General features: G+C 38.1%; 1 protein-coding gene across 1 annotated transcript in view; it reads right to left on the bottom strand.

The window, feature by feature from the left end:
* Positions 1–329: 329 nt before the first annotated feature.
* The window catches only part of BLNK (B-cell linker), a 49,242-nt gene continuing 22,661 nt past the window's right edge, over positions 330–26,910 (bottom strand). Inside the window, exons 3-23 of the mRNA XM_010564905.1 lie at positions 25,405–25,461; positions 23,309–23,358; positions 22,303–22,343; positions 21,280–21,436; positions 19,885–20,054; positions 19,298–19,379; positions 18,450–18,530; positions 16,985–17,010; positions 16,391–16,419; positions 15,979–16,074; positions 15,153–15,195; positions 12,690–12,717; positions 12,312–12,384; positions 11,668–11,698; positions 10,572–10,614; positions 9,709–9,787; positions 9,227–9,258; positions 6,166–6,245; positions 2,552–2,635; positions 1,482–1,637; positions 330–1,095 (exon numbers count right to left, since the gene is read on the bottom strand). Of these exons, the coding sequence (XP_010563207.1) occupies positions 976–1,095; positions 1,482–1,637; positions 2,552–2,635; positions 6,166–6,245; positions 9,227–9,258; positions 9,709–9,787; positions 10,572–10,614; positions 11,668–11,698; positions 12,312–12,384; positions 12,690–12,717; positions 15,153–15,195; positions 15,979–16,074; positions 16,391–16,419; positions 16,985–17,010; positions 18,450–18,530; positions 19,298–19,379; positions 19,885–20,054; positions 21,280–21,436; positions 22,303–22,343; positions 23,309–23,358; positions 25,405–25,461 (1,558 nt within the window). The 3' untranslated portion in view covers positions 330–975. The remainder of the gene's footprint in view (positions 1,096–1,481; positions 1,638–2,551; positions 2,636–6,165; positions 6,246–9,226; positions 9,259–9,708; positions 9,788–10,571; positions 10,615–11,667; positions 11,699–12,311; positions 12,385–12,689; positions 12,718–15,152; positions 15,196–15,978; positions 16,075–16,390; positions 16,420–16,984; positions 17,011–18,449; positions 18,531–19,297; positions 19,380–19,884; positions 20,055–21,279; positions 21,437–22,302; positions 22,344–23,308; positions 23,359–25,404; positions 25,462–26,910) is intronic.

Raw genomic sequence — 26,910 nt, 5'->3', positions numbered from 1 at the left:
CACTGATAGAACAGGCTTGAAAAAAGAAAGTTGGTTTTTTTTTTTTTTTGTGTGTGTGTGTCTGTAAACTAATTCTGCAAGAATTGAGTGGGTGGTTGGTTTAGCAATGTGCCTGGGTCACCAATGGTAGGCAATCTGAAGACAAAAGATTTGAGAGCTATTAAGCTAAATATATACGCTGAAGCTGTAAAAAGTGATAGTTTTTATAACAACAGAACTTGTGAAGGAGCACATATAAATATATACATTAAAATATCAATGATAGCAAATTGATGCTTTCTCGCTGGAAGGATGCCAAGAAATGTGATCCAGAATGTCTCCATATGCTGTTGACTTTACAATATTTTTAATTTTATTTGCACATTTGAAAGTACAAACAAAAATATTAATGAAACAGAGTAAAGCCAAGGAAAAGGACAATACATGTCCATTAATTTAAAACACTCAAGACAGCTTTATTGCCACTAAACACATGAAGTACAGTCCTATTTTCAGCTTGTACACAGCAGTACATTAGGTTGAGTTGCTCTAACTTCTGGGGCTGTGCACTTTACAAAGAAATTGCTGAAAGCAGTGATATGTGGTAAATGTAACAAATGGAAAGAGTAGATAACTGTGGGTATTCTCTTTTTTAAAGTGAAAATGTCCTACAGGAAATCTGTCTTTAAATAGCAGTCAAAGGACCAGGCTGTGGTATGCAGTTGTTCTTCATGTGACTTTGAATACCTGTCTTGTCACAGATGGAAGCCGCAGACGAGGGTGTATCTGCTTTGGCTTCTTGTGTTGAGTATGAGTGCTTTTCTGATAGAGGTGACATGGGGTTGAACTTTATGAACTGCATCTCTTGCTACCCAGTAGGTGCTCTTAAAGAGTATTTTCCATCATTTTGGATTTTCTTCTTTTAATACCTGATCCACATGTTTTGGGGTGTTGAAAGAAATGATTAAAAGTCTTCATTTAAGCAGTTTAGTTTGATTAAGAAACTCTTACAATGTGTTTCAGTTTCGTTGAGTCTTTTGTGTTGTTTTGGCTGTCAATTAGAACCAGGGAGGTGCGCTGATGATTCTCTACTATTTCAGCAACACTGTCAAAGCGCTGGATAGAGAAAACAAACATTAATTAGTGCTGGCTTCCTTGAATGCTCTAATATTGACAGTAATCACTGCATCATCTTTTTCTCTTCTCCCACCAAGGGAGTGGAGCTATGACTCTTAGCAAGGAAGATGCTCTGCCTTTTAGTAAGAGCACTGATCCTGCTCTTTGTCCTGATTCTAGTCATAAACAGATTAAATTTTGGACAATAGAAGATACTGTGGCCACTAGCTGTCTCATCTTATGGTCCTTTCCATTTGTGATTGCCACCTGCACAAATTGAACCACAGAGGTCGCTACATGGCATATTAAACTGATGCCGCTTTTAGTTTACCTTAATATATATACATCAGAAAACTGTTAGGAGAAAAACCCCCACATCATCTCACCTCTTCACCACTTTTTTCTCTGCCCAGTGCATATTGTCTTGTTGATTCAATAAATCGTATAGGAATGTTATATACTCTTCTGTTGTAAAACACAACCAGTGTGTATGGTTGCCGTGAATCCTGTCCAGAACTCTTCCGTATTAGAAAAGATCCATCCTAAAGAGAGAAAAGTAGTAAGTGTATTCAGCTTATTTTTTTTCAACACCTTACTTTGGTTTTAGCTTAACATTTTCATCTATATGAGCATTAAACCCTTTTCTCCCATTCAAAAAACTGTACAGCAGGAGCTGACAAGTAGCTTGTATTCCTGCTGTGTCATTTAAGAGTCACCTTTGCTGCGGTCTGTTCTCTCTCAACCAGAGAAAGAAAGAATAAACAAACACACAGCGGCAGCAGTCTGTTGGAGTCCACAGATTATTAGGAAATGAAGTTACCATCAGTGGCAGTAGGTAGGCAAGAAGGCAGTGAGAGGTCTCCAGAGCTGCAAAAAGCACTCTGATAAAGACGAGCACCTAGAGCTACTGACACTGTAGCCGAGTGCTTACTAGTTAGCAGTAGCCTACACTGGTGATAACCCCAGTGCTCTGCCCCTTTATCCTACTTTGTAGAATTAGGCAAGAGTAGAAATTTATTTGATGCTGAGGATGCAACTCTACGTGTTACTGTTCCCTTCTGTGACACTAGCTTTCGTACACAGAATAGCTGAGAGAACTCAAATTCTTTAAACACCTAAATGCATATCAGAATGCTTAGCAGCATCAGCAGCTGTTTTTACATGAGCCATTGGACAGCGGTGGAGATAATTTAAAAGTCATGGGGCTTTGCCTTCCATTTTAATGGATGCATGTGAGCTATCAGATCTTCCTCTCTAGTCTGTAATAGCTTTCTCTGCAGTGCACCAGGGTTTTGAGTTATACTAATGCAACTTCGTCTTGGCGTGGAAACCATAGTTAAATAGTTTCACCACAATAATTTTGTGTTTGACAGTTCTTAGAATATTTCTGCTTGTCTTTTGATTTTTTTTATTTGAAGTTTTTTCATAAATTAGACATTGTTTACAAGTGACCTACCTTGTTTGATCGGTACAATGCATCTTCTGCCGTTTTCCTATCACAGGTAGCAGCATACCATGCTTTACTATAAACACCAGCATCCTAGAAAGAAAGAAACAGTGTTTCACCTGTAAAATAATAATGATAATAAAGAATATGGCCTGTAGGGGAGTTACTACTAAATAATGACAGCTGTGAAGAACTCAAATGCAGAACACTTTAGAAAACACAGAATTTAGAAAATTCTTTGCCAGGAGCTTACAAATTTGTTGGATAGAGGAAGGACAAAGAAAAACTAGTGTGGCATAACAGTGGTAACAGATGTGTGATAGAAGGCTGATACATGATAGAAGAAAGAAAGATACTCTGAGGAAAGTAGTCAGGTTCAACTGGAGGATAGTTTTGCATTTTTAAAGCAGGAAGCTATTCTAGTAGAGTTTAAAGAGGGTATCCAAGAAATGTTGAGGAATAAAATTGACCATTAACAATTTAAATGCTGCTCAGCTGTGGGCTAGCCAATTAAATGTTCAGATTTGGTAGGCACCTAAGCTTTGGGAATGAAGTTTCCCCATTTGTGAACATGATCACAATTGCCTCCATCTGGATAGCACGGAGGTTGGATAAGTGCATCTTAAGGACAAATGGATGTATTCTACAAAACAGAAGAATAATTACTGTCTTTCCTCTACTAATACAGCAATTGAACCCTCAGTGCTTTCACCTGAGACATGAGATACAGATTCAGTTCTGGTTCTCTGTTGGATTGAGTCTGAATATATCCTTACATTTGAAACAGTGCTCTTATCTAAAAGGCATAACCATGTTTACTGTGGAAAGGAATTACACCTGTGACAGAATGCAAGAGCAGCTTATATCTCTTGGGTGCCTCATTTCTGTATGTTATCCCCTGTGAACACCTCACAGAGATCATCCTTCCTCCCTCCATTCTGTTAAATGCTTGGCAGTGTTCTGTACAGTAAATGAACTTAACCTGTTCTTCCAGTGGAAAACATGGGACAAAGGACTTCATGGATGGGGGCATAGGTGCAGACCTGAAGATACAAGGTAGAAAGATTGGCACCCTAAAGATAGGTGAATTCTGTTTTAGAAGATAAAAGCTCTCATAGCAAAGGAGGTGCAAAGATAAAAAGATGTGAGGAGGTGATGGCAGTTGGGAGTGAGTGGTACAAGTTTACAATTTGAGTAAGAGAAGTGGTAGAAAACTGTAGTAAGATGATGCAGGATTGAGTGTACATTTGGGAACAGGAGTGGAGTGTAGGGGAAAGGTATGCGGGATTTTAGAGAAGTATGAAAAGAAATGATACTCAAGAGAAGGCCAGGATCAGGGATTAGAAGCAACATGAAACCTATGTATTATCAGACTTCAATAGCTAGAAGATTAACTAGTAGGTTATAAAACCAGCCATCATAAAAAGTGAGCTCTTACTGAGAAGGTTGATGCAAAAGCTAACTCAATTGAGTGGGAAGGCTACAGAAATAGTGCTGAGAGTATTTCCTAAGAAATACTTGCTGGGTATTAACATTCCTAGACATTTGAACCATTTTGCTCCAACTTTATAGTAACAAGCTTACTGATAAAATTCATTTTCACACAAGCTTTGTCACCTCTATACAAAACAGATTAAAGATGAAGTTGCACATTATGGCTGAGCTGGTCTAGCTGGCTTACTGCAGCCAAAAAGGGAATGTCTTGGCTTCTCTCTTGTGCTCATTTTGTTGCTCCTCTGATCCCACAGTGAGATAATTCACTTCATTGATCTCGCAGAAAAAAATCTGTTACCTTTTTTGTTTTGTCTTGTGTTTGACTGCCAGGTTGGTTTTCAGTCAGTTTAATGAGTTGGCTCAGCCCACTGCAGGATCAGAGAAATACCAGAGAAGCCTGTGGCTGGGAGGCGAGAGTTGACAGTGAGGAAAAAGCAGAGCCTCCATTGTGGGGGCCTTGCACTAAATTCTTAGATTGGCTCAAGCCATAACATATAACTTTACCTCCAAAGTTCTTCCATGTATTTCTCCAGTCACTCTATTCATTGGAAAAAGATAGGATGAGAGGAATTGCAAGCATGCAAGGTACTCTGCCACTTAGAGAATAAGTCTAGTAAACCAATCTTTGTTCAACAAAACAACTAATCAACTGCACCCAGACCGTTATTCTAGCATTATCTGTGGCCTATAATCTGGAAGTAGAGAGCTGCTGCCAAAGTTTGGATGGGAACCAAACAAATAATGAACCTTGTAGGCATGAATCATGTCTGCAAGCACCTGTATTGTGCAGGATGCTACAGTAAATGATACCACTGTACATAAATGGTGGGAAAATAACACTTTTTTTTTTTTTACACAAAATGGACGTTTTATTAAGCTCTGGTTTTGCCCATGGCTATTATTTAAAAGCTGCAAATGTAATTGCTACAAGCTGTTTATTTAGTGTCTGCTGGATTGTTTATTTGAAAGCAATTTTTATAATAAATATCCAGTATGACATACTGTTAAAATTTTTCCAGAACTTCTAAGTCCTTTGTGTTCTTCACTGTTGTATTATCTTTATCATGTCAGGCTTTAGAACATTTAATGTTATTGCCTCTGCATAATAGAGCCTTTGTTTTGCACTCAACAGAACTATTTTTACCTTGTTTGTGACTACTGGGCTAATAAGAATGGCTTTCTGCATTTTGCAGTCTCCCTTCATCCAAAATGAGAGTAAGGAGAATAGCACTGAGATGAAAATAACTTTGCGTTTGCTTACATTATTCAAAACTTAATGTTGCAACAGAACACAGAAAAAAAGAATTGGTCATAAACCTGACAGCATTAACTCTAATGAGAAGAGGTCTGTTTAAAAGTAACAGAAAAGAGTAGGACTTGAGAGAGACTAAAACACGTAGCAGGAGGCATCACTATCCTCTGAGAGAGGCAGCAGTGACTTTCTTCTCTGTTCTTAAAACTTTGCTGACACCCCAAACTGCAATAAATAGGGCAATGATCATAAAAGTGATTCTGCCCTCTGCATCCTGCTGTGTTGGGCCAGTCAGCAGAGCATCCCTGTTTCCTCCTACAAATTTCTGGGATTTCTTGGCACATCACATCAGTGCAGGCTAATGCTGCAGATAGCTTCATTGTATCTGCTTGGTGCACATTATTATCTTTCAGGACACAGTATGTACAGCTATAAGTTAGAAAAAAGGAGGCATTTAAAAAGTCTTTGTAGCCATCTATATCAAAAACTATACTTAAATACATCACCACAGATTTCCTTGTTTGAAATGATGTCAAAGTATTACGAACTGGGGAGTCAGAAGACCTGAAACTAAGAAGCTTTTTCAGGTTTTGTTTAAAGTTACTGGTAGAGTGCCAAGGTTTGGTATAATGCTGTTTACATACTTTTCTACAGTTTGTTAAAGGTCTCCTATGCTGTATGTTCTTAAGCATTTTTTTGTATGAAAGCTAACATTCATATTATTTGTGCTACAGAAAATCTTCACTGCAAAAGGGGATGTGGATGCCCTCCACAAAAGGAGCATGATTTTTATTTAGAAAGGGGACAGGGGTGGAAATACTACTTTAAAGTAAAGGATAGGAAGATTTCTGTAACATGAATTTAGCTAATGTTATACCTGGTCTGCAGTACTTGAAATAGATGAAATGCTGCTGTGAGGGGAAGTACCCAGAGAACGATTTGCAGCTTCTGGCACTTCTAGAAAAGAAAAAGAACAATATGTATAAGTTTTCAAAGTATGTTTGTTATGCTGCAAGAAATTGATTTGTTACAAGGACTTTGGAAGATCTGGAAATGCTTGACATTTGGTATCACTCAGGAAAGCTATCTACTGTAAATGGATGGGCTCTATCTAAGAGCCTGGGACACTTGCCTGCTCAAAAGAGGAGCCTTGCTTATAAAGAGAGAAACAGTTTGGTTAATAACAGTTTGCTTAAGAACTTGGTTAACAGCCAGAGCTGGAGTTAAAATGCACAAAACCACCACCACCTAAGTGAATCAATGTCGCAATAGATAAAGAAAATGCAGGAACACAATGCAAAAAGCACTCAGTCCAGTATGAGAAGTAGTCATATAGGTGAGGGAGTCAGGAAAACACATGTAGCTCAGAGATCATTTTTCACTGATTTAGCCCAACTGAAATGTTTGTATATGTGTGCAAGAGGTCTAGGCAGCTAAATAGGGAAATAGAACTAGTCAGAAAGATTATGAAGCTTAATTATAATTGTAATAACAAAGCATAGTAGAAAATAGCTATTGGGGCTGACATACAGATGTCAAAGAGTTTAAGAAATTAGAAGGGAAATGGTTAAGTAGTGTTGCATAGCAATATGATATGATAGAAATACGGTAAATAAGAATAGATAATTGTTTTCTGGTAAAACAGTCTTGGTCAAAGATAGTACAAGTGTCTGCTCTAGGTACTTGTGATCAGAGTTGAGTACAGATCAATATCATTATACTAGAGAAGATGACTGTAGAAAGTTGAGTGGTACTTATTCTGTTATTATGGGAAGGTTTATTTCCTGTTTTAATTATTTGGGGGAAAAAATGCTAGTAGGATTGTTAGCACTCACCTATTCCTGGACATGATACTTTGCAGACTGCTTTATCAAATCTTCACTAATATAATTTTGATTTAGACTTTGGTTTCAGAACGCAGTAAGAACATTAGAAAGGAGGTCATACAGTGACTCAATTAAAAATTCAATTGGACTGGAGAGCTCCAGACATCTGCATGAAGTAGGTTTAGAACTTCTTTTGTAGTAAAGATGCAACTGTCTGGAAGTGGCAATCCAAGTCCAGGGGTGACATTGCAAGAAGCAGTTCCAGCTCTCAATGAGTAAGTAATCACCTGAAGAAGGCTATTCAATATTAAGAATTTTGGTTTTTATGTCAAATTTTGACTGACTGGCTGCAAAAGCTACAGCTGAAAACTACGTTGTATGAATAAAGTAAGAATTGCCAGAAGTCAGGCTGAATTAGACTTTACAAAAGAAATTTAAAATAAATAGTAAGAGATTCCTTAGCTGTGTAAAAAGAAAGAGAGACGGGTCTGTCTGCAGTAAGAATTTTATTGATTTTAAAGATAATCTAGGTACTAAACCAACAGTAGTTCTGGTACAGAAACAGAAATTTCCGTAACCAAATTGGAAGCAAAACTCAAATAGCTTAGTACAATTGGACTGGTGGGCTCAGATAATCTTTATCCCAGAAATTTTAAGAACTGGCACATGAAACTGCAGGACTAGTAACAATTATTTTAAATAAATTTCAAGTCAGGGTGGTACCACATGATTAAAGAATACCAAACATAACTGCTATATTTAAAGTGGAAAAAGTGACCTCAGCAACTACAGACTCCACAGAACACAAGGCCCTAGGAGAGAATTTGAAGGAAAGAAAGAACATGAAGATTTGGAGGTAAAGGTACAACTAGCAAGAGAAAGTCTGAAATTTACCCAAGCAGATGAAGCGTTGTAGCTCTTTCATTAAATAACAAAGTGCTACAAAGAGGGGAATATGGTAGTGTACTTACTCTGGACTTCAGTAGAGCATTTGATAGTGTGCCATATGGGAAATTAGTACTTTTTATGAAGATGAAAGTTAGCACTAGGCTTGTACGGTGACAAGGAAGAGATGGCAGGTTATGCTGAAGGGACATTAGTGATTGGGACCAATTGTATCTGTGATTAAGTTGTTATTGGACCTGGCACAGAATAAGAGTGTGTTAAAGTTTACTAATCAGAGCATCATTTAGCACCAGATGACCTCAAAGAACAGTTATACTTTAGTAAGAAATTATACTACAAGTTGAAGCATGTCAGTTGGGCAACAGGAGCAAACAAACTTGAGAGCCCCAGCCTATTGCATGACTATGACCCATTATTACACTTCCACAGCATAGGAGAAGTAATTGCAACATACATCAAGCAAACATTTGCAGGAAATAGAAGTACTAGTAACAGCATACAAGCTTAAGCTACACCACATGCAGATTTCTATGTGCATCATCCATTTACAGCATGAAAGATATGTTCAGACTGAAATATGGGCAGAAAAGGGCTTGTAGGAAGGTCAGACAAGTGTCTGCTAACAAGGGACTAGAAAAATGTTAGATCTAATTTACACTTCTGTGCAGAGAGTTCATATTACCTAATTTGTTTTTAGCTGTGAACTGAAACAAAGTCCCTCTTTGAAAGTGTTACTTACAGAAGAGCTTTAATGTTTGCCATTATAAAAATACCTTCTTTTTTTTTTTGCCCTGTAGAGAAAAAATAAATTGCTGGATGCAATAATAATCTGTCTGGCTTCTACATAACAGAAGCCTGGAACAGCCCAGAAATGTCATATTTAGGGTTCTTCTGTGGCAAGGAAGATTGATGGAATCTTTATGATGGGAACTGGCCCAAACAGCGTTTGGTAGAAATTTCCAGTAGTCACAAATGGGAACAAAGCACCCAGTTTCCATCAATTTATACAACAACCCTGACATACTCCCTTAATTTTACTAGCTGAGCTAAGCCCCTGGATACTTGATCTCCTGTTTGAATGCATTAGAGACAAATGCTAATTCCAAACTAATGAATATGCATGCATCTTAAAATAATCTTAATTCAAATATTAATTTGAAATTACAAGTTAATCACATTTTAATTCAAAATCTGAATTATACTTACTTGGCAGAATTGAGGACTTTTGGAGCAAAGGCCTGAAATAAATATCAAGAGATTACAGAAAGGTCTGAGGAGATCTAACCAGTTCTGAAAATATTAAAGTTGTGTATTTGAAGCATGCAGTGGTAGAATGCATTCCATCTTACCCATTTGTCCTTTGAGAAATAAGGGCCAGATACTGGTATTTTAAAAAATCATATCCCACTAGTACTGACAATTAGAAATTTAAACATCTGGTTTAAATCTCCATCACCTAATTAGAGATTATATCCTCCCATGCTTTTTGGTGGTGCTTATAGTGTTTGGATACATTTGCCATGTTTTATTTTTTGCTACTGTGACCCTTCAAGAAACGACTTTCAAAAAGCAACAGAAGGCTACAGAGAAAACAGTGCTCCTCTTTGAACTTCTCACAGCTGTGTTCAGACCGAGCAGTAGGAGCTGGTGCATTGAAATACTCAAAACATGATGAAAAGGGATTTTACTTTTGGGCACCACTTGGAAGGGGTGGAAGCGGAAGCTCTTGGCTGGAACCTCGTCGTCGTTCTGCTGCTGTAGGCTTTTCTGTAGTTTGGGAAAACAAATTGTAGAGTCAAGATTTCTTCAGAAATATATTGTCCCAGATAAGAGAGTCCCAGTCGTTGAAGGAGAGCTGCTTTTATTATTAGGACTTTTGGGGTTTTTCCTTACATGGCAGCTTGCCATCCTGCTGCTTGCTTTATTAGCTAGTGGCATACCACCAAATTTCTAGGCAAATAGCTGCACTGTGAATGCCTGTAGGAGCTCAGCAGGACACTTGCCTTCTGAAAGGCAAGCTGCGTGACACGGGGGAGGACGCTGGGGCAGGCTGCCTACAAGAGCTCAGCCGGAGGAGGTGCGGCTGGCTGGCTGCATCTTACCCTTGTGTTAGAGAGCAGCTCCTGCTGAGCTTTTGCCTGGAGGAGGTCCTGCCTTACACAGAGGCAAGACGCATTTTCTGCCTGTGCGAGGGACTGGCTCTTGCCGGGAGTCCACTCTGTGTGAGGTGGTTCTGGCTGAGTTCAGAATGATGCGCTTGTGCTTTGCCTCCCTTTCCCCTTCTCCACTTTGAGGACTATATGGCATGTTGCTGGTCCATTTTGTCGTATGTTACCCTGCCAGTAACCTCAGTAGTTTTACTGTGACTGCTTTTAGAGAACAATGATATTCACTGCAGCTAAGGCTGGCCAGATCCAGTTCGAAACTGCTAAAACCAAACCCCCCTCAAAACCTAGAATAAATTGAATGCGGTGGTGTTTCATGTTTTTAATAAAAAGAAAATTAAATTCTGATAAATGTCAACCTTTTCACAGTAGTGGCGATAATTTACCTTCATTTACAGTTAAGGTCTCTCTGGAAGGTAAACATGGTTTCTGCAATAAAACAGAAAGAAACCAAATATTAAATGGCATGTCAGTTGTACAGCAAGTGTTTATCTTTTTATACTTTTGTGAACTAGTTTACATTCAGAATTGACAGCATCCTGGAGGGATTAGGAGGTAGGGACATGGCCACCCTGTGAAGAGCCTCTAGTTGTATGACCTTGAAGCTTGGGATTTTGCAAAGTAGATTTGGAAAGAATCCCAGTTTGGGTATTTAAATAGATGGACAAAAGTAAAATCTAGAGATGTGTGCCTTTTTTTTTTTTTTTTTTTTTAAACTCCCATCAGTAAATTTAGGGTGTAACAAATGGTTCATTCTTATCTCTCAAGTTCAAAAATGAAGAGTCCATCCCAAATACTTGTGAATCAAAATTTGAATATTATCATCTTTGTCAAGCTATGCTCACAAATGTCTGAGCACGTTTCTTTTTACCAAAAGTTAAACTGTCAGTTTAGCTCACAGTAAAAACTCGCCCAACCTTTCAGTTTCAATTTTTTTTTCATTTTGAAACAATGATGATAAACTGTCAGTTTTGAAACATTTTTCAAATGAATTTCTTTGAAAGTTACAACAAGTTCTCTCACTTTCTCCCACAAGAGGTTGTGGGATATTTTTGTAATGATGAAACATTTACTGAAAAACCTCTGACAAATTCTGGTAAAATCCCACATCTTTCTTGAGCTATCGCTCTTACAGTAAATCCACGTTCCCCATATGCAGCCCTGTATTTTTTAGGGAATACTTCTCAATGGCCTGTGTTCCTATGAATTTCTCGTTTTATTCAGTTCTTGCACTGTGTTTATTGTTACATCCTAAAGTATTGAATCCAAACATCCAAACAATCAAATATTTTTCTACTTGAGCTTTCTCACTGCTGCCTAGTTCAGATAATGGCACCCAATTATTTCCTTTCTTTACAACTCCCCCCTATTCTTTTTATGCATTTATGTTATACCCAAACTCATGATAAAATTAAGTTTTACAATCAATTAAAAATCACCTGTAAAATTATCATTTGATTATGCAATTACAAGTCAACTTACTGGTGAATTTACTGCATTAGAAGTTTTCTTTCTGCAGTTTGGAGGAAAAAGAAAAAAAGGAGTATGGTTACTTAACAGATACATGAATTCATTTAGCAACTAAGCATCAGGTTCATTGATTCCCAAGATACTTCTGGTCAAGATGGGATGCATCTCCTTATTGGATAGCTGTAGCAGTTGGGCGGGAGGGGGGATTAAAAAAAAAGAGACTAAAGAAAGAATAAGGGTATTAGATGCAATGTGGGTACTCCAGAAAGGTTACTTATGATAAGCAAGGAAGCTACACTCTGTCCAATACTTAAGAGGACAACTTGGACGGGGCAAAAAAGTTTTAACAAACCCCACAACTTTCTGCATTTACAGGCATGCACATGCTATTGCTGCAGCATGTCACTAAATTAAGCAAGCCAGCCAGCATCTGCCATCAGTGGCAGGCAGTGAAGGGCAATGCCACTGGCATACAAACAGTATTCCTCCAGAAATAACAAAATAATAGCTTGCCTTTACCTAGTCAGGATATCTTTCGTGAACAGCAATAAAAATTGCTCCCGAATTCTGACTGCCATAGGCAAAGATAGGAGTTAGCTCCTAATAATATTAGCCTCATCCCCATCAAAGTAGTAGTTTTATTATTTTTTACTCACAGGCCCCTTGGTAACGGAGATGGAGCTGCTCCAGTGGGAAATCTGGATTCTTGTGTGTTATTGAAGCTATGATCTAGAGATGCAAACAACATATTTAGTATGCAATATTAGCTGTATCTGAACAGCGGATTTTCTTCACTACCATTTCAGCATTAATGTAATAAAAGTAAAAAATATCCATTGGTTTAATTTTTGTCTTAACATGTTTTCACTCTGATTATACCAGAAAACAGTTCAGTAACATTTCTTGCCTATTGCTGACTGTTACAGATAAAATTTACACTGACAATCTCCACTACATGCTATAGTAAGGTAAACAGTGACATACTGACAATGAATCCCTCTCATATTGCCATGTTTTCAGTACAGAATACTTACTTTCACCATTATTGTTTGCTTCATGGTCCTGTAATGGAAAAATACGTTAGATTTGATAAGAAGCAATTAAAAAAGGAATTATTATTAAATGGGAAGTACATAAATAAGTAGTCCAGTCTTGGTAATCTGTAGTAATGTTTAAAGAAATATTTGTACAGAATGCATATAATATCCAGAATACTTTTCATCAGCTTTTATGACAGCATTTGAAAAGTTTTAGCAAATGTCGATCTAATTTCGAACATTCCAAAAGCCTTGAAATTGCTTGTAGTATTGAGAAAACTGGCCCTGAATTTTACAGCGAGACCTTTTGGTTCATGTTTCATTTCTGAGCTGGAAAGCAGAAATTTTGCAGCAGATTTGAATATAATAATGAACACATCTTCCACCGAATGGAGGATACCGAGTAGACTATCTTCACCATGCTAGAATTGAAGTAATCCAACTCATTTTCTGGCTTCTTTTGGAGATGCTTTTGTTTGGCTCCCACTTCTTGCCTTTTAGGGAATCAGACTCCCATATAATAAGTACCTTTCAAAGAGGCACCAGTTATTAATTTGTCCATCTTCATCCACCAGGTTAATGGCTTTTCACTAATGTTGGTCACAGATACATCCATTTTCTGGTTGGAGAGGTGTAATCCATCATCCAACAGTTGAGGGAGTAAGATGTGGAGAACTTTTTCTCCCAGTGAGCCCAGGCCTTTGAGAGGAACAAGGGTTACAGTTCTGTTAACATGATCACTGCTGGTTAGTGTTGAGAATGGATTGAATGAAGGAGCACTTAACACATGTTTCAGTTACTGTTTTGCTTTGTCAGTGTGCATAGTCAGGGGTGAAAAGGCATGGCACAGCACAAGACAGACATGATGTTCATTACCATGTTTTTCTTTAAAACTGTAAGGGCTGGCCACTTGCACAACAAGCAAAGAGAGAAAAGTTTGGACTACGCTGGGTAACTCTTTCCTAGGCTAACTTTTGTGCCAAAGTGGGTAACTCCTGCGTACCCAGGAGCTGAATACACCCATAGTACAGATGAGTGTTTGGGAGCTCCATCCTTGGTGCTGTAACTAACTCAGCAAAACAATAGTCTCTCTTGATTCTCTGCAAAGCTAGGTTGATACCCATCTCAGAGGTAAGCTCTGAGAATGAATTAATGGAGAGGTTTCAGCTGCAATATGGCACTCGAGTCTGTTCTGAAGCAGGAGTATTCTTGATAGTGCTGATCAGAGAGTGGAATTTCTGTCCAACATTCTTCCGTCAGGATTTTTTTCCTAATCTTATATTGGTAGGAAAAGCTGAGAAATCAAACCATTTCATAAAAGAGAAATCCTGAACTTGGCACCACTCAGGAATTGTTCAGCGTCTTGCAGGATACAGATATAAATTGGAAGAATCTTGTGATGAGGTGGAAGGGCAACTAAAACGCAGCTGCTGTTGTATGTAGAGGTGTACAACCTCCCCCCCCCCCCCCAATATTTGGTGTATCTAGAAATTAAGAATCGAAAGTAAGACCATAAGATATTCTTATACCACCTGCATTATGTTACCATAACATCTAATGCTATGGTATGACCCCAAATCCCTAATTTTAAGTGTTGAATTTCTCTATGTAGTTATTGGTAGACTGGTTATTTCTTAAGGACAATTCAGAGCATTGGCCTGGGACAGAGTTTGATGCACACAGCTTTTAGCACAGATGCTGATGCAGTTACTGTCATCCTCTTTCTTGGTAGTTTGCTCTTCATATGTACCCCTTCTTGTGCTGGCACAACTATTAGTAGAGCTATGGTGCAGAACAATTTATGGAACTAATCTAGCTGAAAAAGAACCTTTTATGCATTTGCTTTTGCCCATTTGCTGCAGTTAGACAAGTTTCCAGGTAGTTTGCTTCAGAAAACCTTTGTTCCAGCACAGCGGAAGGGACAGACTAGGGACAAGAGTAGAGGAAGAGGAGGAATGACTTAAACACAGCCTTAGGAACCCAAAGCTTGTAATTACTCCTTCATGGACTGCATTTTCTAGTGATACTGGTTACTCAGACTAGCCAGTGTGACATTTTAGAAGTATTCAATTTTCAGGAAGTATTAATCATTCATCCTCTGAGAGGAATGAGGCTCAAGGAAGATGCTTCAGATTGGGCAAAATTGCCCATTGCTACTCAAAGTAAGGTTCCTGGAGTTCAACTGGTATTTTTTAGTATAAGAAATTATTTTTGTGGACTGAGACATATATCCCTTAAAACATTTGAAGTTTATCTTGGATCAATACAGATGTCCAATGTACCTCTTTTGTCCAAAAGATTAATAGCCACAATTACAATATTAGATCAATCTGACATTCAGAGTCATCTGCTTCTGTTATTTAATCCAGATAATAAAAAGCATCTATCTATTTATATATATAAAACACAGAACAGCCTAAGTTTAACACATTCTTTTATAGTGGCACATTAATTACTTACTGCTTTCGGATGAAGACGATTTCTGGGAAGAGGCAAAATATTTCTGGAAAATATACACAATAAGTTAAGATGAGTAGGATTTACTTATTTAATTGCTTGGCTTAGATATGCATTTCAAGATCTAGAGAGGAGGTATGCAGTAAATGGATTTAATTGCAGCTGTGCACTGCTGCAGTGGTTGTGGTGGTGCTGTACCCTTAGTGTGGAACTACTCTAGAAGAGCTTCTGTCCTGGACCTCATGTCCCCTGCAACTGTGCCCAAGACCTCACTGAACACTGTTAACACACACAGTGTTGTGGATGCCACCTGCTCTTCCTAGGGCATACGGCCTATTTTGTAGTGTGATGTCCTAGATACGAGACAGTGGTTACAAAGCAGCTTCCTACACTTCTGGGGACACAGGAGTGAAACAGGCTGCATACTCAAGTCTCCTTTGCCTCTTTAACTCCAGAGACTTGGAATATAAATCCTAGATTTACTGTGTCCAGTTTCTCTACAAGCAATCCTGTGACCCAATCCTGTGCAAAAACATTCCATTTGCAAGGTGCAGAGGTGGGTAATAGGACTTTAAACTGCCTTGCAGAGATGTTTTACCACTGCGCTGGATCCCTAAAGGGTTATTCCAGATAATAGTACCCATTTGACAAACTGGCTTGAATGCTTAAGTTCACAAGGAAATAAGAACTTTAAATTCTCACTTTGTCCAACATCCCTAGCTATTTTTGTGTCCTGACAACTGCTTATTGTCTGAAGGCTACACAATACAGATAAAAAAATTTTGTCTCTGCTAATATTTCCTATTGATATAAGCTGCTGTTGACTCACCTGGAAGTATCCAGCTTAGGTGACTCTCTGGTCATGCTGTGCACGTGGGAGTGCTCGGTATTCTGAGCAGGCGTAGACGGAAGTGGCTTAGTGAACCTAGTAATAAAACATAGATTAAAAAGGAAAATTATACATAACAGTAGTGAATAGAAAGGCAACCTCTCTTTCTTGTCCCCTACCCCCTCAAAATTCTAAAAAGTACCCTTAAGAGGTATTTCCTTTTAATATGTGTTATGTTTGGGTTATTGAAATTAACATAGAAATGGATGACAAGCTTTGTGTAGATAATCTAAAGAGAGAGAATTACTATATCTTCTAGAGAGACAATTATCAAACATATAGTATCTAGATGAGAAAACATATTTTCTGACAAGTTTTAAATAATGCACAAACATTCATAGCAATGGGTTACCTGGTTACTGGTGGTGGTGATGGTTTTTCCTGTAAGAGAAAATGCACTGAATTATTTGGTCACTTTTTGATTTCATAAAATACATTTGTATGATCCTATTTATGTTATCATAGCCATATCTTATCTTTGCATTATTTCGAGTTATTTATAGTAGTTATTTCTAGTAGAACTCTGCCTGGTAATCTGCACTAGGATGGGAGAGGCAAGAAGTCACCACCAGTAAATCTGTGAAGCCCTGAGCACACTGGTTTGGCCATATGTCATGTCACTACCAGCAAGTGGAAAGAAAATTACTGCGTCAGAACTGTCATTGCTCCTTTGCTGCAGTTCTGCTTCTGGAAAACATTCCCTTAGGCTGCTGCTTCCCAGACCGGATCACTATCGCACAGGACTGGGAAACTTCAGCCCCTTCCCATTTACTGTATTCTGCAGACCTTTGGCAGCTTTTCTGTGAAGGAAGCGTCAGAAAGTTTTAAGTGCAGACAGAGATTTGTTCACATTTTTCCCCTTTGAAAGACTGATCATCTTTTTTTACAATCACATTTGTGCCCTGCCTGAGGGCAGTGCGAGTCATAAACTACAGAAAGGCTTTACCTCTTCTTCAGGAACCTCGTAGACTTCTATAGGACAGGGAGGAAAAAAATATGTTCTTTGGTTAGCAAAAATATACTGTCAGTTACCAGAAAAACTGATCAGAATTTGTATCAGTTGTACTTCGGCCTCTAGAGAAATAACTTGGAGAATCTGCTCAGAGCTTGATTCTGCCCCCAAAACCCTGGGGTAGCTACACCCCTGGTCTTCTAATGGGAACTTCAGGAAAAGTCCTAGGAGGTCTGATAAACAGTCACTGTATTAATGAACCTTGCCCCCACCCCACAACCTTCATTCCCTGCCCCCCCCCCCCCCAAAGAAAGATGAATGCTTGTGTTGTGCAAACCTAGGGCAGTTTGGCAAAGATGTGTTACCACACCTGTGGTAGCATTTAGCCTTTCCTTGACTCTCAGGGAGAAGAGATCAGGTGAATCATAAATACAAGCTGGCTCATTTGCATGGCCAGCATCCATCCCTGAGCTCTGTCCCACAGGTGTATTTTAATGCACAGATATTAAAAGCCAAAACCACCAGCATCCTTATGTATGTCCAGTTTCTTCAATGAAAATTGAATCATATATTTCAACAAATTTCATGACAGGCTTCATGGCTTTTATTGCACTGAAAAGGGTCCAAGTTCCCACCAGGGGGAGATGTTTTATTTTTTTAGTAACACCTGTCAGGAGCTGGTTGTTGCTCGACACTGATTTATAGAAAGGCTAAGATAGAAAAAGGCATTTTAATATGTCTGAAAAGTAACTCACAAAATCTTAAGTCATTCAGAAAAAAAACATTTGTAGTTTACAATGCAAAAGCTAAACACATTGCTAATGAATATGCAAAGACCTTTAAAGAACTGTGTGATCAGCCTGCAAAAGTTACCTTCCAAGCAATTAATGAGATGATGAGGATGCAAAACAACTCAGAGGTAGCACAGCTAAGGAAGATTAAGCAAGTATATCTGCACTTACAAAAGCAAATAGGATTCCTGTTATTTGCTTCTGCTTTTGTTTCTTTTTCCAAATAAATTGCTCTTTATAGAAATTAAATGTAAACACTGTTATCACAGGACATGCAAAACATCAGCCTATACAGAATTTCTTTAAGGTTGAATCTTGATGTGGTTTTAAACTATCGAGTCTTTATTCCTATAGTGAAATGGGATTACTAACGTACTGAGTCCTGTAATTGTTCTTGCTGTATCAATCCATTTGTGTTTCTCCACTACAGCAAAAGACTAAAAATAAATTAGTTTGGGGCAAATGACTTGTTCTAGTTTTATTCCTGTTCAATACAGACTTACTATTCAAGCTAGGCAAACCAACGGCTACAACATAGAAAAACCTAAAGGGGAACATATTTTTGTTTTACTGAAGTATGTCATATGGTTTGTGTTGTGAATACATCAAGTGTAATTTAATATTCCTCAGTCTTAGATTATTTTAACAGTGATACAAACTTCACATACCTTGCATATCAGAAGTAAGAGGCAGCTTTGGAGAATTAGTGGGGGCTGACTTTGTTGTCTTCATAAGTCTGTTCACAGAAGCTAGAAACATATATTATTCATATACATATATACTTGTGCGTGTGTGTATATACACACATATATTTATATATATACATATATATGTATTAAAAACTAACAAAGTAGCATTTTTACAATAAGAACAAATACTAAGGTGGTCCAAGTGATATCCTTTTTGTGTAACCTTGAACAAACCAAGTGAGGCAGAAAGCAACTCTTAATTTTAAAAGGGAAACATTATTCAGTGTTCATGCCTTGCTGAATAGGTTTGATATGGTCAGTAATGTCAGAGAGCAGATCTACATACCCTTCTCTGTTTACTTTTCACCTTTGGACTGTAGTAGTTTCACTCTGCAGCTAAATATACTTCAAATAGTGAGGTAAAAAAAAGAAATTAATCAAAGTCTGTCTTTATCTACTGAAAATCTAAAAAGGCTTGTTCTTCTTCTGAGGCACTTCAGCAAACAAAGGATTTTAATGCTGTGGCTCCCTTGGATGAGGAGGGAGATGACATACCACAAAAAGCTTCCTGGCTGTACAAGGGCTGGACTTTGAAACAGCTGAGTGAGAGAGGCTGGAATTAAACATGGCTTCCAATAAAGTTAAAAATAATTTTCCTTGGCCTTGTCATGGGCCAAAGGAGCCAACTGCCTTTTTTCAGGCTGAGTTCTCTTTAATAGTTGCACCTGCACTCTTTGAACCCTAGAAATAGGCATTGATTTCATCCATTTTTTCCACTGTTGTTTCTAGCAAGGCAATAATTATTAGCTTAAATGACTAAAACTCACGTCTTGTAGGTAGTGACATGCTGCTTTCTGTGGGTTCAATATAGTTATCGTCGTCATTGTCCACTGGCACAATGTAATTATCCTATGAGAAACACAGGACAAATCTACCAGTTAAACCTCTATCATATCAACAAACTGCTGGGATTGAAGCCCTGGCAGCAGTTTGCAATGGTTGCCATTTCACAGTGACTGCTATTTCAGACATTTATCATCCTATGTGGATGAGATTCCCCAAGACTGAAAACCCTTTACCAAATTACTCCAGTTCTAGACTGATGGATAAAAGCCCTCCCTTGCCTTTGGTCCTGGGGTAGCCTTTGAGATTGCTCTTTCCCCTGCAGCTTGTTATGAATGAGCAGAAACTATTCTGTGGTCTAAAGAGCCTCCTTGATACCTGAAGTAGGCAGATATCCCCTAGGAATCAGCATGGTACTTGCAGGTCACTGCTTGTGATGTACAAAATGATATGGTACCACACAGACTAAGAAAGGGAACAGGCCACAGCATTGCTGTGTAGCCTATCTTACGATTGGCGCAGGGTCATCAGTCATTTAAACTGTCAAAACAAGTATATCTATAAACATTACCTCATCATCACTACACTCCTTAGGCTTCGGTGGTACTTTTGGTTTTGCAGCAGGAGGTGGCAGTGGCAGGGATGGCACGGATGGTTTCTTTGGTCTGGACATGGCTGGACTGGCCGTACTCGGGAGAGGTTTGTTGATGGGAGGAAGCTGCTGGTGACTGGTGCGGTTGTCTTTCAATATGGAAGAAAACAACAATTTTAGTAAGAATTACACATTAGCCTCTGGACCACCTTCTACTACTTGTGCAAACAAGTCTTTACTGTGGCTGCAGCTCAGGTCAAAAGGCAGACCTGAGTGTATGCTGGTCCTGATGTTGAGACTTGTGTGCAAACTAGTCCTATTTGATCATCTAGGGTAGCAACATAGTCCTCTGTATCAGGCTGCAGAGGGTGCTTAGACACTGACTGTTGTATGAACAACTGTTTAACTCCTTAGGGAAAAGGTGGTGGCTGGGTGGTATAGTGCATTAGTTAGTATATCCTGTGCTAGTATGAACTTTGGTGTTAGGAAGTAAGAAAAAACATATCTGACACATGAAAAAAAGACAACTGTTACACAGCACAAAGGGTGGGACTGAAACAGAAATTATGCCAGGTCCTTTGGGGTGTCATTTTTAAAACTCCTCCCCTTTTCAAAGAACACGTAGGTGAAGTGCTGATGAACTTCTATGAGTACATATGTGGCATTTTAGCACTTTGATGATTATTCTATAACCAGTAACAGTATTGTATCATACAAAACTGAAAACAGGCATCGTGCCAATGTTTCTTTTCCCCATGGCTCAAATCTTCATCTAACTGAAGCTAACTTCCATTTACTTCAGTGCGATCTGCCCATGGTTGAAAAGAATCAAAACAGGAAGAAAAAAATGCTTTTATGCTGGACTGATGTAAATAAAATCTTGATCCTGTCCTGTTTTTCAGGATATTTATCCTCCAATCTTGAAGGACAATATGGAGTGAATATTTGGGCTGCTTTGTCCTCTGTTTTACTGCTTTTGGAATAATGATTTGAGATACAGAAAAGATTAAGAAGGAACCTGTCTAGTCTTATGTGCTTAATCTTCAATACGAATTCCTGCATTAAAATACGTGGATGAATCTGGGGCCAAGTTAGTGATATCTCCCATACCTTTGCTTGAATTTTGTAGTTAGTACATGTCTATCAAAGCCTCTGTGACACATTATATATAAATTCTAAACATCACTACCAGCAATACTAACCTGTTTGATACTGTAATAACAAATCATAACCCTGAAAGCTGAAGACCTGATTGTCAGATTTAAAAGCAAACTCTTGAGGAAAGGACAGGTTAGTCCATTTGAGGCCACTTCTCTTCTGGTACTGATAAGTAAGCAATTATCAAGCTGACATAGTCAACTATTCCATAACTACCTGCGTATTCACCCCTAGAAATAGGGAATGCGGAGGGAATCTTCTTCTTCTCCTGCTCACTTGGAGGCGGCTCATAGCTGTCATCAGGATTCTCTTCACTTGGGACCACATACATCTCAGAGTCAGAGTGGTCATCTGGATTTTCATAATCACTGTCCTAGAAAGACAGAACTTGCCATTTCTAATCTCATAACATACTTACGGCTTCATAGCAGTGTATGACACAAATATCCTTGCAGGAGTACAATTAACTAAATTACAAGAGTGTATCCTTAAAAGGACATGTTACGCTCCACTTTTACTGCTCCCCCTCTAAAATTGGCAGTCCTGCCTGCCTCCCCTTCTGCTCCTCCCCAGAGCTCCCTGCTATCTCCAAGGAGTCCTTTCACACCAACAGCTCAGTCTTCAAATTATGGACCAACAGCTTGTTTCCCTTCACAGGACAGTTCTTTCCTAGTTCCAGCTGTGACTCTTGATGTGTCCTGTCACTTCCTCTCCTATTAAAAGGGTACTCGGGATCTAACTCCAGAAGGAAACTAGTCACTTCAGGCTGATAGTTGTACCATTACTTTACACAGCTGATGACCATGACTTGCTTCATTCTAGTATTCTCTAAAATCTTACCGGAAGTTTTTCATTTTTAAGAAGTGGTTTCCCCTCCTCACCCCTCCCATCTTCCCTCCCCTAAATAAAAGATCTTACTGGTTTCTGAAATTATTGTTCATTTTGAGAAGTCCCTCAAATTGATGCCATGCACTTACTTATCCAAAAAGCTTAGCATGCATGGCTACCACTGACAGTGCTTCTGAATGTACTTCTAAGTTGAATGGAGAAAAAATTGAGGTAGCTAAAAATCAGTGGCTACTTGTAAATAATGCTGATGTAAAAAATAAGACAACATTTCAGTAGCATTACGTTCAACCACAAGTAGATGATTCAAAAATAAACTTTTATTATTATTATTATTGCTTGTGCTCACTTGTTGCTACAGTAACCTCCTACTACCCCAAAATATGTACTTACAAAATCATCTGACCATTGTTCCTCTTCATTGCCTGCATGTTCTAAACCAAACATTAGAGTTATTTAAGGATATGGAATAGCGAACATAAACGTTTATCTTAGATTGTTTTTTCAATCCATACTTATCATATTCAGTTAAAAAAAAGAGTGGTCAAAATTTCCTAAATAGTTCAGAGCAAAACATTGGACTGAATAGTAAATTAAATGCCTGCTTGCTTGTTTTTTAAATTGTTCCGGAGCTGTTGGAAAAGCATTAGAAAATGGCAAGCTGCACATAGTCTGAACAGCAGAGCATGCCCTGTATCCAGAGTGTCCTTCTAACGCATCTCATTTTTAAGTAGGACTAACAATTTCTACATAACAGAACTATTGCTGACCTCTGGGCCTTGCACTTTGTTGTTTCTTGGTTAAAGCTCCAGGACAGCACACAAATTACAATTATGTTAAACATGGAAAAATTATCTGATAAATTGCAAACTCCATCCTCTTTGCTTCAGTTTTCATGTTGTTGTTTCCTTAACAAGATAGCTGTTAACTTGTAAAATTGGCATGACCTAGTTTGTGGGCAGTGGTGTGTAAGTAAGTATAGTTCTACCTCTAAGGTAATTCATGACATCATCGTTGCATTAATAGTATTAACATTCTGAATCTGTGATGATCCGTTTGTTCAATTTTTTCCCTATTTACTTTTACATCACGATTTCTGGCAGAGAGGGACTGGATGTGAATTCTCCATTTTTAGAGAAGCCTACATGCAGAACCCTAGTAAATACTGAATTTGAAGGAGTAGCTACTTGCTACTCTTTCTTCATACTGGGACAACTTGCCATGTTTTGCTTGCCTCTCATTTCAGATGTGTGAACTACCTTCAGAGTTGTTGATAATGGTATCCTGTCCTCTCATTAAAAACAAATTATGAGGAAATGTATAGCTGAAATACTGTTAGGTATATAGGTATCAAACATACACAGACATGCAGTTTAAATTTACATTAATACAGCCATACCTGAAGCATAATCCCTTTGTGGTAGACTTGGTGGAGGTTTTTTTTTTAGCCTGTAAACAATAATTATTACATTTATGATCTAAGAAGTAACATTCACTAGAAGGGAGCATTAGCCAGACACATAAAAAAGCTGATAACAAAAGATACCTGCAGCTGAAGAAATACAGATTACCATCACAGATGCTTAGCAAATAGCTGCAGGAGAATGCTTTGAAAAGCTAGAAACAGATAAGAAGTTAGAATCTAATCTGAGATGATTTTTTTTTCCCTAAAAACATAGTTTGAAGGAACAGCTTCCTTGCCCGCCCACCCACCCTCCTCTTCATTTCCAATGCAGAAACAAGTAACATAGGGGTCAGAGATAAATGCACATCTACCTGAAGATGACAATCTGTTCAGGCTCACAGAGGCTTTGCTAAGACTATGGCATAAGAAAGTGGTGTAGCACTCTCCAGTCATATTTTTATAACTATCATTTTGCATGCACTTTATTTTCTGATTACTGTTTAAATGTATACCAGGTCTCTCAGGGCCAGATTCTGTTTCCACTTACTATTGTTTTATGATGTTATACCCCCTTTTTGGTAAATACTGTTATAATAGCATTTGTAATACCCAGTGAATCAAAAGATAATTCGTAGAAATACTGAAAGGACTATACATATGTATATGTATGTGCATATATATATTTAGCAAACAGGAGTATACATATATGTGTATAAACATGTGTATGTGTGTACTTCTTTTCATACATATATGTGTATATATATGTACGCTCCTGCTTACTAAATTGCAGTTGTCCAGAGAAGACACTGAATTACAGTCAGTTGATATATCAATTATCTCATTACCCTGTTAGGAAAAAAAAAAAAAAAGAAGAAGAATTTGGGTTTAAAGTCAAAACTAATGGTGCATATGTGATATCAGAGGCCAGACTGATGCATCCGAAGAGAAAAAAAATCCTTTGCTTTTTGTAGCCATAAAACATTAACACAATTTACATTAAAATGACTCTTCAAAGTGACTTTTGAACATTGTCTGACAGCTTCCCTGTAGCACTGATGAGACCTCTCCATGGACCTGAACCTTTGTCCACTGAACTGATGGCTTCACTCATTCTTCAATTAGGTCCTAACAAATTAATTTGCAAATAAGGAAAATATTTACAAAGAAATTGTCCACAAAGAGTTTAAAATGTTTCTTATGATCTCTGAGCAATAGTGATGTCTACAAATTTTGCTTTACCACAAGAACTTGACACTTGGTATTTTGGTCCTGAGCATGCTGCTTTAGGCATCATGGTTCAGGTACCAAGGTAACTCAGGGTGGTGGCATGCTGGCACCAACACATCAATTTACAAACTTTTCCCATCTATTTTGAGAAATGCTTTGACTACTTTTGAGTTGAATCCATGGAATTTTTTTCAAAAAAAAAAAAAAAAAAAAAAAAAAAGCACTTGCATGAATCAATGAATAAATAGTGCAGGCATTGCTAAAGCTCAAAAAACCCCCACCAAAAAAACCAAACCAAAACCAATCTAGCTATGTTATTTTTGAAGTGTTTTCCTGCTTTGTTTGTTACTAACAATACTAATGATGGATAGCTGCCTCCTCCGAGTCTTGAACTTCTTGGAGCATAATATAACTTAGTGTACAAACAGTAAATTAAAAAGCATTCTCAACAGCCCTGCTGTTGTCTTCTGTCCAGGTTAGCACATGCATGTTAGAAGAAAAACCCAGGGCCACTGCCAGGGCAGATCTTGGGTCTTAAGGGAGGATAGACCAAAATCTATTAATACTTTGCAACATGTCTATCGTGAGTTGTTCAGAGACGGTGGAAACTTGGAAAATAGCGGAACTGAGGCAATAGTAAGAGGCTGGCTGGGTCACAGTGTAAAGTATGTGGCTTAAGCCACATTATACATTTCCAAGCTGCTAGGCAGAAGACTTCAACACTTTGTCCCAGGCCCCATAAATCCTGGCAGTGGCCCCGACAGAAAATGTAAATATGTTATAACAAAAGCATACAAAGCACAGAACAGAGGTCTGTGTCCAAGCAGCCTATCATGCCATTGTGCAGCTCTGAAATAGCATACCGATCCCAAGTATCTTTCCCAGTTTTGCAAATTAAGGCCACTTGTTCATTTTGGAACCTGAGTATCAATAGAAGAAAAGAAATAATGTTTCTGTCAGAGCTGAAACAGTTCATGGCCATATCTGTATTTGCTAGAATCATTTCAAATATGTTATTTATTCTAAAATTCAAATCCACTTAAAGAAATAATTCTCACTGTACTGGTATGATTTACTGAGTGCCAAAACTGAAATCCAGACTCTTTTGCAGCACTTGGAGCTTTGATTTGCAAGAGCCAGAACTTTACCCAATGTGCAAACCCCAATGCAAGCTCAAAAGACATAACCCCTATGCCAAGGAGTGGCTACCTAGTTATTTCAGATTCTGATGTAATTATCCATGTAGGTGCTTGCAGAGTGACAATTGACTCCGTCCTGTTCCCCTGAAGTTAATGAGGGGACTGAAAGAATCAAATGCCATCCAACTGAGCATACATATTTAAGTGGGAGACAGAATGATTTCCTAAAATATCTTTTAACAGAGTTATATAAAATTATAGCAAATGCAATTTCCAAGTAAAATATTCTAGTGCTACTCCACTCTGGACTTAAGTTACAGGTGGTGAAGTATCTCTGTGTTAGCTGTGATAGAACACAATTAAATAATTCAAGTTTCCATTTACTTTAATGGAACTAGTGTTTTTCTAAAAGTTAATAGAAAATAAGTAAATTTCTAGATATTTTGAAATATCCCTGAGAAATTTCAGTTCTAAAGGACTCAATAAAATCCAACTACATTTTTGAAAGTATGTTTACAGGTTTTAAAAGCAACTTAACACATCTTACTATATACATTTTAGCTTCAACAAATAACCAGATAGCATTTGAGACGTTTCATATAATGTGGTCTAGATGCTGCTCACACAAGGACAGAATGCACTATGCAGAGATTCATAATAACTTCCAGGAGAATAAACTATTTCATTTTAAAAACCAACGTATTCTGAGATTTCCCCTCTATAGCATGCTGAGGTTGATCCAACGAAACTTTTAGGCATGCGCTTAACTTTTCTCACATAAGGAATCCTGCAGGGATTGCAAATATTAATCACATGCTTTGAGTTCATCGCAAATTTTTGTGTTTTCCTGCACTAAACAGAGAATTTTTAAATAAACTGCAGCTGAGGTCTGGGTTTTCTGCTCTAGCAACACTTGCTTTTACAGGCTACACCCCAAAAAGTAACCACGTGTAAGTAGTAGTAGCCCTTTATATGTAGCACTTAGTTCTTGGATGCATTTCCTCACTAATGTTTCTGCTCACTCCCCCAGCATTTAAGATATGCCTAAAAACTCTTTGTTTTCAAGAGTCCTTCACTTTTTCTGTTGTTAACTCTGTACAAAGTCCACTCCCTTCTTAGGAACCATTTTAACTTAATAGGTTTTACAAAAATTATATTAACATCTTTACAGAGTTGAGTATTTATAGTATGTATTACTCCTAAGTGCACTAGATCATCACACTTGTAATT

This window comes from Haliaeetus leucocephalus, unplaced genomic scaffold (genome assembly GCF_000737465.1).
Source record: "Haliaeetus leucocephalus isolate CR32 unplaced genomic scaffold, Haliaeetus_leucocephalus-4.0 Scaffold184, whole genome shotgun sequence".
In the NCBI taxonomy this organism is placed as follows: Eukaryota; Metazoa; Chordata; class Aves; order Accipitriformes; family Accipitridae; genus Haliaeetus; species Haliaeetus leucocephalus.
The sequence above is the reverse complement of the archived record's forward strand: the minus strand, read 5'-3'. Positions and strand labels throughout refer to the sequence as shown.